The 9596-nt window shown below is 35.8% G+C and overlaps 1 protein-coding gene across 5 annotated transcripts in view; it reads left to right on the plus strand.

The window, feature by feature from the left end:
* LNPK (lunapark, ER junction formation factor) overlaps nucleotides 1–9354 on the plus strand; it is a 98006-nt gene extending 88652 nt beyond the window's left edge. For 3 of the 5 annotated variants that reach the window (XM_019970477.2, XM_070803127.1, XM_070803138.1), the window contains one exon: nucleotides 2–9354. In XM_019970477.2, coding sequence (XP_019826036.2) covers nucleotides 2–237 — 236 coding nt within the window. In that variant the 3' untranslated portion in view covers nucleotides 238–9354. The remainder of the gene's footprint in view (nucleotide 1) is intronic. The other 2 variants (XR_011570762.1, XM_019970485.2) reach the window with 2 other exon arrangements.
* Nucleotides 9355–9596: the final 242 nt, after the last annotated feature.

The following is a 9596-nucleotide window of genomic DNA, read 5'->3' on the forward strand; positions in this document are numbered from 1 at the left end:
GAATCTTTAGAAGAACAAGATGTTCTAGATAATAGTACAGAACAGACAGATGACAAAATACCAGATACAGAGCAGACAAACCCAGTGATTGAACAAGCATCTGGCATAGAGGAACCAGAGGAGAAACAAGAAGAGACCGAGAATGAAGAAACCTCAATGAATGAAGACAAGTCAGCAGTTCCCAGAGCTAGTGCTGTTCCTAATCCTGAACTAAGTGGAGAATCTTTGACAATGTAGTAAATACTTCCATGTGCCTTCAACTGGATATTTGTAGTCTTGCTGATGTCAGTTATTGCTTTTTTAGGTGGTACTTTCTTTTTTTCCGCCCCGCCAAAGACATGCTTGGTTTCGTTTGAATTTCAAATTGCCTAGCTATTTCAATATGTCAGACTTACGTCTACTGGCTATTAAAATTAAAAGCAAATGGTGTCAGTAAAGTAAAATCCTTTTGAATGTACAGAAACCCACACTGTTCAGACAACGTTTAGGTATTTTTTTCTGTTCTAAAAGTAAACAAATATAATAGAAGTTTTGTTTTCTTCTTGCGACCTGTAAATACATTTGGCATAGGAAGAACTTTGGTTAGGAATAAGTTCTAATGGCATTTGTTTTATTTTTTATTTTATTTTTTTTTTATGTATGGCATTTGTTTTAAGGAATGAAACTCAATTAAGATTTTTAATACTTCATTATTAAAATGGATAGAATTTTAACTCTTGTGATATTTGCCAGGGGGTAAAAATCTATTTAGGCATTTACATTAAGAGGTGTGAAAGTTATTACAGTAATAATATAGGCATTTGTGTGAATTCTCAGTAAGAATGCAGTCGAACAGTCAAGTGCAGTGTTACTTTTGATGTCTCTTATTTTGCAGCTGGGCCAGAGGTACCTGATGTATATAATTAGCTTATGTTTACATATTAACATATAGGAAATATCTCTGCACTTGACTGTACTTGAATTTTGAACATTATTTATATTTGTAAAATAATGCTATTATAAGTGAATTTTGTGCTCGTATGTGTATTTTGTTAAGGAAAATAAAGATGATCTGGAAGCAATTTCTTTTTGTTAAATATCTAGACTTCTTCAGACAATAGCTTGGTAGATGACTTAGCTACCTGAAAAGTCTTAGTAGGAAGAGTTCACGATTCAGTAAATCTATAAATTATGCTGAGAAAAAATTATGATCTTTTTATTCAAATTTGTTACCTTTCAAGTTCAGAGAATTAGTGACATTTAGAGGTTCTAATCCGAGGTTAGATTTTTCTGATTCAGGAAAACCTTAGGCCATTTGTAGTTTTTAATTTTGAGAGACATAGTTTTGTGAGAATAGGCAGTTAATTACTAGTAGTTCATTGGATTTAATATGTGTATTAAGGACTAACTGGCAATTTTTTCGACCCAGAATAGTAATTCTTGTTATCTTTTCTATTTTCTTTTTATCTATTACTAAGAAAAAACTATCAAGTTATGCCAAAGGAAGGAATATACAGGAATGGTGTATATGGCAAGTATTTCTAAGTTATATATGGTTTGTTAAAAATTAAATAAAATAACCATTTATTATCATTTAAAAATTCATCTTTATGATTTAATACCTTATATCTGATAGGTTTTTTAAAGGAACCCAAATCTGTTAATAGTCTGAGAGTTTTCAAGATTATAGGATTGGGCTTGAATTCTAGCTCTGCAGTCTTGGGCAAGTCACCTGACCTCACTGAGGTCATGTTTTTTCATCTTTAAAATTGGAAGAATACCTACTTTTTGGAGTATGAGGACAATAAAAAGTAATTAATGTAGTGGGCCTAGCTGACTGTCTGATAGTAGATATTAAGTGGTAGCATTTTATACTCTTGATATCTTTGTGAAATGTGGAAGAGGTCTGAATTCTCCTTCTTGCAGATAAGGAAATGAAAAAACAACATGAAATATAATTTGGCTGGTCAGAATCAAGCCAAAGTTTTCTGTATAGGTTTTCTTTATCTTATACATGTATATAAATGCATAGATTAAGGCAATAGGAACCTGAAACTGTGGCATATAATAATACTACAGAATATAGTCTCCTTTTTCCCTTTTTTGATGAAGCCCATCAGTTTTTTTGGTGTGTGTATTATTGGCCCATAACACTTTAGTAACACTTTGCTGAGTCTTCTTGTTATAAAACATTCAAATTCTGAAAAATGAGTAATCTCAGAGAAATATAATTTAGTGATAGAATTAAGTAGATATCAGAAGTATCTATGGAAGAAGGTTAAAATAGGTGAATTAATGTTAACAGGTAACATGCTGTAATCATGTAGTACCTATTAAAATAGAAACGTTTCTTCTGATATTATAATAAACAGTTAATGGTTGAAGAGTGGTATAGTGTCCTATTTCTGATTATTAAGACTAGTATAAATGAGGAAAAGCAAACTAATCAGTGCTGTGAGCTAGAGTAACCTTCGCTTCCCTACTTACTAATGCTCAACAGGTCATCATGTAAACTTCTCACTATGCCCTTAGCATAATCTACAAACATGTCTGGCTTTTCTCTCTGTCTCTCTTCCATCATTATGCTGAAGCCTTAGGGTGTCTTTCAATTCTCTGACTAAGCTAAACCCTTTCCCACCTTAGGTCTCAGTTTAAATGTTCTTTCCTCAGAGAGATGCCCTCCCAAGCTCTGTATCTAAAGCTGGTCTCTGCCTTTTACTCAATCCTGTCATGTTATTATAATCTATGAGTATTTTATCTGTTTATTAGTTTACTGTATTTCTTCAAGACTTAAGAGTCTTTGTGTGCAAGGTTCTGTCTTATTTACCTTTGTATCTCCAGAGCCTGGTACAGTGTTTGACACATTTATTATTTATTAGGTGAATGAATAACTTTGTTGCTAAATTCAGCAAAAACTCAGTTCTTACCTAATTCCATTGACACTCTTGGGTGCTCCCTTTAGTTTGAAACACTTTTTTCTTTTGGCTTTTGAGTTCTCCCACTATTGTTCTCTTACTCCTCTGCTCCTTTTCTCTCAGTGTCCTCTGCAGGTTTCCCTTCCTCTGCCCATCATTTACATGTTGGTGTTTCACCTTTCTACCTTGTCAGCATTTCTTCACTCTGTGTATTCTCTCTCTAAAGGCTCTCATCAACCCCCATGGACTTAATTACATCTGTCTCTCTCATTCTCAGATCTTCAGCCTTGATCTCTTTCCTTCACTTTAGAGTGATAGATATACCTGCCTACTGGAATGACTGTCTCTCCCAATCAATTTATTAAATAGTGAACACTATTTTCTCCTTCAAAACCTTCAAAAAGTTTCTATGTTTCAGTTTAATTTCTGTGCTTCTCATCTTATCAATAGTGCTACTGTGCAAGCTAGAAACTAGAGTTTGTCCACTCATTCCTTTCCCCTTTTTCTTGTACCTTAACTGTCATTTTCTGTTTCCTAAGCATCTTCCTGTTATATTCTCATTTCTCCATCCCATTAACCTTACATTAATGATAGTAAACATTTGCATTCTTACTATGTACCAAGCAACATGCTAACTGTTGTTTAAGTATTATTTGTTCCTTGGCAACAACCCTGTGAGGATTTTTTTCTCTGGGTTATAGATAGGAAAACATGTATAGAGAGTAAGCAACTGGATAAGTGAAAAATCTGAGACTTGAATGCAGGCAAATAACTTCAGGTGGCTCAGACCATAAAGAATCAGGCTGCAATGCAAGAAACCCAGGTTCAATCCTTGGGTCAGGAAAATTCCCTGGAGAAGAGAATGGCTACCCACTCCAGTATTCTTGTCTGGAGAATCCCATGGATGGAGCAGCCAGGTGGGCTACAGTCCATGGGGTCGCAAAGAGTCAGACACAACTGAGCAATTAACACATACACACACATATGACTTTAGAAGTCTTACTTCTTATTACTGTTGTACTGCCTTCTAATTTAGGCCTCCTTCATCTCAAAACTGTTTCTTAACTGGTTTCCTTGTCTCCAGTCTTGTCCATGGCTATCTATTCTGTCTACTTCAGCCTGAAAGAGTTTTCATAACTGGAAAACGAATCATGTCATACCATTGCTTAAACCCTTTAATTATTCCTCACTGTTCTTAGAATGAGGTCCAAAGTTACCCATACGGCTTACAAAGCCTGTGTAACTTTGCTCCTAGTTTCTTCTGGCGTTTCTCACTACAGCTGCTGCCACTGTTTCTCTGCCCCTGTACCCCCACACTTTCAGTACAGCTATACTGTTATCTCTGTTTGCAAATGCAGTGTTTTTTCCTAATCCCCCGCTCTTCCTCTGCCTGGGATATTTTCCCACTTGCACAGACAGGAGGACACTCAGTTGTTGGATTCAAGTGACATAGTTCCAGTCAGAATCCAAGTTTAGAAATCTTGCTAATTATTAAGCTATGCTCTTTATTTTTGTACTTGGTCTTTCTCACTACCAGGCAAGAATACAGGAGTGGGTAGCCATTCCCTTCTCCAGGGGATCTTCCCAAACCAGGGATCAAATCTGGGTCTCCAGCATCGCAGGCATATTCTTTATTGTCTGAGCCACTGGGGAAGCCCAGTGCATTGGACACACAATCACTATTGTTTGCTGAACATAACTGAATCTGAAGAGCTATCTTTTCATGTAGTGAGGGGAGAGGTTCTAATTATATAATTTTCATTAAACATTATATGCTGGGTGCTAGAAATACTAAATGTCTTACATGAAGTCATGGGGAGAGTTAGCGCCTAAGCAAGTTAGAACTCGAATCTCAGCTCTTAATGTAGGATGCTTTATATTAAACCACTGTTTTTATACTGCCAATAATTATTGGTGTTAGAGTTTATGTATTTAAAATATGTAACATGTTTATTTCTATTTCCAGCTGGCAGTAACTACTTAACTATCTTAAAACTTCTTTTCTTATTTTTTCCTTTATTTTACCTTATAGTATTACTCTACAATAATGCCTGTTGGACTGCGCTCAAATCAGTTAGTGGAAGGGTCAAAGAATGAGGATAATTTGTGGAATTATAGCAATTTTGAGACAATTATGGATACAGATCTGCTTTAGAAAATTGAAAGAAAATAATGTGGTGTCATTATCTAGTATAACATCAATTCATTGTAAGAATTATAGAAGAGATTTACATACAGTTTATGAACTCTTAGAGCTATTAAAATAATAAAAGTATTTACATGAAGACAGACTAAGACAGAGATGATTGTGAATTGATGATCTGCCAAATCTTACAGTTTGTAATTTGACTTGTTTTAGAATTATTAAAGACCTAAATATATTGACTCTACCAAATTAGTATATTGTCACCCTGGTTATTTAACTTACATGCAGAGTATATCATGTGAAACGCTGGGCTAGATGAACCACAGGCTGGAATCAAGATTTCTGGGAGAAATACCAATAACGTCAAATATGCAGATGACACCAGCCTCATGGCAGAAAATGAAGAGGAACTAAAGAGCCTCTTGATGAAAGTGAAAGAGAGTGAAAAAGCTGGCTTCAAACTCAACATTCAAAAAAGAGATCATGGCATCTGATGATGTCACTTCATGGCAAATAGAGGGGAAAAAATGGAAACTGACAGACTTCATTTTCTTGGGCTCCAAAATCACTGCAGATGGTGATTGCAGCCATGAAATTAAAAGATGCTTGCTCCTTGGAAGAATGGCCAACCTAGACAGCATATTAAAAAGCAGAGACATTACTTTGCCAACAAAGGTCCATCTGGTCCAAAGCTCTGGTTTTTCCAGAAGTCATGTATGGATGGGAGAGTTGCACTATAAAGAAGGAAGGCTGAGTGCCAGAGAGTTGATTTTTTTTTTGAACTGTGGTGTTGGAGAAGACTCATGAGAGTCAGTTGGATTGCAAGGAGATCAAACCAGTAAATTCTAAAGGAAATTGTTCCTGAATATTCATTGGAAGGACTGATGGTGAAGCTGAAACTCCAATACTTTGGCCACCCAATGCAAAGAGCCGCCTCATTGGAAAAGATCCTGATGCTGAGAAAGATTGAAGGCAGGAAGAGAAGGCGATGACAGAGGATGAGATGATTGGATAGCATCACCGACTCGATGGACATGAGTTTGAGCACACTCTGGGAGATAATGAAAGACAGGGAAGCCTGGTGTGCTGCAGTCCATGGGATTGCAGAAAGTTGGACACAACAGAGCGACTGAACACCACCACCAAATTAGTAAAGCAATAAAACAAAGAGTTTTTGTTGTGAACTGCAAACAATAAACTTAGTTTTAAATAGTTCATTGCTAGAGCTTCAGTTTCTGTCTCAGTGAAACCCAGTTGAGATAATCACACAGTAACATGGTCAGAGATAAAGAGGAACAGCTGCTAGAAAAAAGACAGGAACCCTAGTCAGTCTTCCTCATAGTCACCTGGTCAGTTGACTTTATTATGCACACACAGAAAAACAGAAGCAAATGAAACTGGTTAAGTGTGCTGGTGACCTTCTTTAAGGTGATTTATATCCACAGATTCAGGCTCTGAGTTTAGACTGATAAACTTATAAATATAGAAAAGTACATTTATTAGAATATAACCATAAGAATACAAATAAAGTGAATTAAAATTATTAATGAGTACAGAATTTTTATCAATCCATAAACTTTGTATCAGCCTAATTTCTTTCCTCCTTGGAAACTAATCTACATTTTCTACTTTAATACTATTTTAAAATGCCTTTAAAAATTATTTATTAGATAGTAGGTGTCCCCCCAGTTACCTTTATCAGTTTACCTTTGTATGAAACTTATATTGCATTCGATTTCCTATTCTTTTTCCTCCAAAGCTCCTGTTATATGTAGTTTAATTTATACTACTCATGGGTTTTAGGAAAAGAAAATACTATCCACTTTCATACCTCTATATTACTTGATGTTTTTTAAAACCTAGATTTTCTGTTTTATGCATTTTTCTCTTTTTTAAAAAAATATTTGTGCCTTCCTTTTTTTTTTTTTTTTTTGGCAGCAAAATTGATAGAATCTGGAAGCACTCTGAGAAGATTAAAAAAAGTTCTCAAAATCTCCCTCATAAATTAGTTTAAGTTCTTATTCCAGGATTATATGAGAACGGGCCAAATTTTCAACTGCCAAAGACGTTTACCAGATCCCTGGCACTTGATTTAGGAAAACTGGGAAAAATTTATTTTTGTGAAAATAAGTATTTCTATCTTAAGTCTGGTTTTGAAGGATGAAGAAAGTGGGGAATTAAATGAACATTTTTTTTTGAATACCTGTTCTTGGTCAGGCCCTGTGCCCTGGATACTTTCATATACATTCTCATATAGTCTCACACAGCCATGTGAGGGGCTGGAATCCTGTCAAGCAGGGATTAAATGAATTCCCCAAGATTACTTAATTTATGGATAGTAAATGGAATTGAAACCTAGGATCTCTAAGTTCTGTCCTTTTCACTACCTATGAGTTTTCTCCTCCTCTGTTGGCTGAAAGAAATAGACTCAGGCTCTTGGGTTTCTCATTTTTGTGATAACTCAATTGTTACTTCTTCAGGGCAGTCTTCTGTTAACCTAACACTTGTCAGACTTTCCACTCTGACGTACCCTCCTCTTGAAATTCTTTCATAATATTATCTTTTGCACCAGACTATGAACTCGTTGAAGTCAAGGCCATATCTGGTTTTGCTTATTATATTCCCAGTGCCTGGTGTATAGAAGAGACAATAAATTATCTGTTGAATAGTAGTATGCATGAACCTACCCATATGCACAATGGGAAATACTACTATAGTCTTTAGTGCAGATTTTATAGTGTGAAGGAGTTTGCAAATCTCAAATTATTTGAATTATTGAGAAGGGAAAGGGCCAGAAAGTTTGTTCCTCACAACTTAGGAAAATTTCAACTGATGCTTTTGTCTTTTTTTTTTTTCCTTTTTTTAAAGTCCATTGTCCACATTGCTGTTGGAGTGTTCTAAAACACAAATTTCAAAAACTATTGTCAGGCTCACTTGTGTCTGGCTACCTCCTTGGGTGGCTTGTAAGCATGCCCTTCTTTTCTGGCCTTGTTTCCTACTGTTCTCCCTCGCCTTCTGACCACACTTCTGAGAGATGCCTCGCACTGATCTTCCATGATGCTACTCCTGTCAACTCTCATTTCCTGAAGAGCTAACTCTGTAATCCGAGTGACTTCCTCAACCTCCCTAAGCAGTTACTTGCTTTTTGTTCCTATTGTTCTTTATACACCATGTAGAACTTGTAATCTCCTGACCTCTTGTTTATTGTCTGCCTCCCTCGTTTGATTGTTAACACAGAAAAAAGGCCATGTTGCTCAGTCTTGTATTTCTCACTTTTGCATTCCTCCAACAGAACAGCACAGATTAAAACAAAACTGAAAGCTGGCATGGTGTCAGCTACCTGTCCGTTTAGAGAATGGATTCCTGTGATAGACCTGAGTTGATCAGCACTAGTGGTTGGTATGCTACTTCTATCTGTAACTCCTACAAATACAGGAATTGGGGATACAAAGTGAGAAGGAGTAGCTCAAGATATGAGAAAATGGGAACTGTATGAGCACCTTGAGGATGGGGAGGATTCATTTGTTTTGAATTCTTAATGTCTGAGATAGATGCTTAATAACTGAATGAACCAAGCTGAAGATGGCCTAAGAGCTGGTGTGCTGAGGGGCACCACAGGGTCAGAGCTCTTCCTTGATTCACGTGAGTCTGTTATTTGGGTATGATTTCTAAATTGTATCTGTAATTTGGGTTCTTTAGAAAATTTCCATTCTTGAAGATCCCTACTCTCCCCACCCTCGATCCCATATTTTAATTACCTATGGAATGGTGTTTTTAAAAAATCTCATTTTTATGTTTATTTTCTCATTTCTGACCATTTAATGTTGCAACTGACATTAAGTTAGAATTTTCTGGATTAAGCTGCTGGTTTTGGACATTGTATCTGTTGGAGCCCAGACACAAAAACATCTTAAAATTGAGTACTTTTCCTCAAAAAATCATTAAACATGAGGTATACTGTACATAGCAAATGTAATTCAAACTTGCTTAGTGTGTTATAGTTTATGAATTATAGTCAGCTATTTTTTTTCTGAAAATGAGAAAGGCTACTTGTGCCTTAATGTCTATAGCAAGAATTATAAAGGCTTTGCCTACCTGCCAAGAGTTGACGTATTTTATTAAATTATAAGTAGTAGGGTTTAAAAAAAAACCTTTCCTAGGAATAGATGAAATCAAATTTTGGAATGAATTTGTATTCTCAATTATGAGTCTTCATACAGCCAAAGAATACATGACTTTTCAGAATAGGATGTTGTGAATTTTATAAAATGAACTGAGTATTGACTGAAATAAAATTTATACGCTTGAAACATGTTTTGGGTGGATGTTGTAGACTCTTTTCAACACGATTTTTTTCTTTTGGTTTTTAAAGACCTGGATTCTTTTTGATGTTTGTATGATCTTTCTTCAACAGGGCAATCTCCTGTAGTTGGGCTTGATGAAAGTAAATGGTATTTTATTTGTTTAATACAGCCACAGTCCTTACTGAAGAGTGGGGATTTTTCCTTTCCTGCTGCCATTTCCCCCCTACCCCCACCCTCCACCCTGCCACACCT

The sequence above is a fragment of the Bos indicus genome, chromosome 2 (genome assembly GCF_029378745.1).
Source record: "Bos indicus isolate NIAB-ARS_2022 breed Sahiwal x Tharparkar chromosome 2, NIAB-ARS_B.indTharparkar_mat_pri_1.0, whole genome shotgun sequence".
NCBI lineage: Eukaryota > Metazoa > Chordata > Mammalia > Artiodactyla > Bovidae > Bos > Bos indicus.